General features: G+C 39.8%; 1 protein-coding gene across 1 annotated transcript in view; it reads right to left on the bottom strand.

Moving 5' to 3' along the window:
- Positions 1-2142, bottom strand: part of LOC127046752 (cytochrome P450 1A1-like) — a 14084-nt gene extending 11942 nt beyond the window's left edge. Inside the window, 2 exon segments of the mRNA XM_050944250.1 lie at positions 1415-1532; positions 1954-2142. Coding sequence (XP_050800207.1) covers positions 1415-1462 — 48 coding nt within the window. The 5' untranslated portion in view covers positions 1463-1532; positions 1954-2142.
- Positions 2143-2585: the final 443 nt, after the last annotated feature.

Raw genomic sequence — 2585 nt, 5'->3', positions numbered from 1 at the left:
CCCCTGATTGGTCCTCTGGTCAGGTGACAGCCAGGCTCACTGATCTTGTTAACCTTTTACAGGCAAAAGAGATATGAAGTACTTTTGTTCTATTAACTCTTACTTATCTATTTATGACAGGACCATTACATCATCTACTTTGACCTCCTGCATAACACAGGCTGTATAATTTTACCGAGTTCCCCCTGCATTGTGCCAAATAATGTGTGTTTAACTGAAGCATGTCTTTATACAGGTTTCACCATGGAGCTTCTGAATATTCTGGATACATACAATCTAAAACTTGCGATAACCTTGCATACTGGGCAACAAAATACAACTTACTTGTCATAGTTGATTTGATGGAAGAAAACACAGGAATCTTTGGCAATAAAATATCCACTCAATACAATATCTTCAGTGGTACTGCAGGAAAACAAGGATACTAAAAAATCAACCATTTCATGTAGGGCTTGATCCAACTTCCATTAAAGTTAATAGATAGGCTTCCATTGACTTCAATGGAACTTACTTGGTTCTTAGTCAGTTTTTGATTATACAAATTTAATTATGAAGAGAGAAAATGTATTTTTATTAGAAGTTCTGAATGCTTTAAATTATAAATAAGCTTTACTGAAAGGAAAAAATGTCTTGTAGATCAGTACAAGTAGTACAAATTATTTGTAAAACACTCGGACAATAAGAACCCTTTGTCATTTCTTTGTGTTCTGTTCCTATCTTTCTTTTCATAAAAATGTCATTTGTTGTCTTAAGCAACAAAGAAAAAATACCATATAAATCATAGTTACATTCAAATATAAAAATATACATATTTAGGTGAATCATTTAAACTTCCTGTAAGTCAGTGAGAGCTGTTGAGTGCTTAGCACAGGGATTGACAACCTTTGGCATGTGGCTTGCCAGGGAAAGGACCCTGGCATGCCAGGTCAGTTTGTTTACCTGCCACGTCCACAGGTTCAGCCGATAACGGCTCCCACTGGCCGCGGTTCACCGTCCCAGGCCAATGGAGGCTGCAGGGAAGTGGAGCAGGCTGAGAGATGTGCCGGCCACTGCTTCCCACAGCCCCCATTGGCCTGGAACGGTGACCCACAGCCAGTGGGAGCTGCGATCGGCTGAATCTGCAGATACAGCAGGTAAACAAACCGACCGGCCCACCAGGGTGCTTACCCTGGTGAGCCATGTGCCAAAGGTTGCCAATCCCTGGCTTAGCACATTTCAAAATCCGCCAGATGCCCATCTCTGGATTTAGGATCCTAACTTAAGCTCCAGTTTTTTAAAAAATATTGGCCTAAATAAAAAAAACCTCTTAATATGGTATAATATCTTTAAAAGCTACTATCATCATTGTTATGGAAAATTATCAATGCAACAGTTTTTTACAATACAGACTGCAAACTTTTTGCTAAATACTTACCAATGAGGAATCATGAAAGGCATCTAAGATGCATGTTGAACACTTCATAAATTAAAGCTTCAGTGTAGGGAACGGAAGACCTATCTTCAAATCCGGGAAGCCAGCTTGACCCAATTGTCTTATCTGCATGTGCAGAGACAAAAACGAATGTCAGTGAAAGATATTACACCGTACTAAGAAATAGACTTTGATGAGTGCAACAATTTACAAGATGAAAACATGCATATTTCAAAACACTCCTAAAAAAATTTTTTTTCAAAGAGGCCTCAATCTGACCTCTTGGACTGAATGGACAGAGCAACTGAGGATGAAATAATGGAAATACATAAACCTGGCTATAGAACTTACCTGCATAACTATTTTGCAACTAGTAACAGCCCTAGTGCAGATGCAGTAATAGAAAGTGTTTTATATCGGTATAACTTATACTGGTATAAAGCTGAAGAAGAGTGCTCTGTGGCTCAAAAGTTTGTACCTTTCACCAACAGAAGTTGGTCCAATAATATCTATCTATCTATCTAGATGCTTTTTAGACTCACTGAGCTTAGTAACTTAGAGGCTGGTCTACGTGAAATGTATGTGATGTTTCCATTCCAGTTCCCAGTAGACTCCATATAACATAGGCATCACAGCTGGGATCAGAGAGGCTAAGCACTGAGGGCCTTGTTCCCTGAGTTGTGGAGTGACTCATCCGAGCCAATGAGAGTTGAGAGCGCTCCCGCCTAACAGAAGGTGCACAGCCCTGGTGATATGAACATGGGCGTCTACCTCTAACTGTTACTTGCTTTTTAGACAGTTGTCCAGGTCAACAGTAACCAAAAGTTTTAAATACCCCAATCAAGTTAGGCTTGAGGCCATTATAAAGGTTCTGTGAAGAAGTTTCTCGTGGCTGCTGCCTCAGCTACATTTTTGTTCCTAGTCTAGTAAAGGCCTTTCAATTCTAGCCATGTTGATCTGGCACTTTTCAGGGTAGCTAAATTAATTAATTGAAAACTAAATAAATTAAAACATCAGATTTAAAATACAGAGCAAACTGTAACAGAAAGTGTGTTTAAGAAAAGGTCGTCCCTGAGTAGTTTTTCTCCCCTCACTGAGTGACTGAAAGTGCTGTGCTGCCTGTTTCTAAAACTGCCCAGCACTACCAAATTGCGGGGGAGGATGGGTGGCTCAA

The sequence above is a fragment of the Gopherus flavomarginatus genome, chromosome 3, assembly GCF_025201925.1.
Source record: "Gopherus flavomarginatus isolate rGopFla2 chromosome 3, rGopFla2.mat.asm, whole genome shotgun sequence".
NCBI classification, from domain to species: domain Eukaryota; kingdom Metazoa; phylum Chordata; order Testudines; family Testudinidae; genus Gopherus; species Gopherus flavomarginatus.
This window is presented reverse-complemented; position numbering and strand designations above follow the sequence as displayed.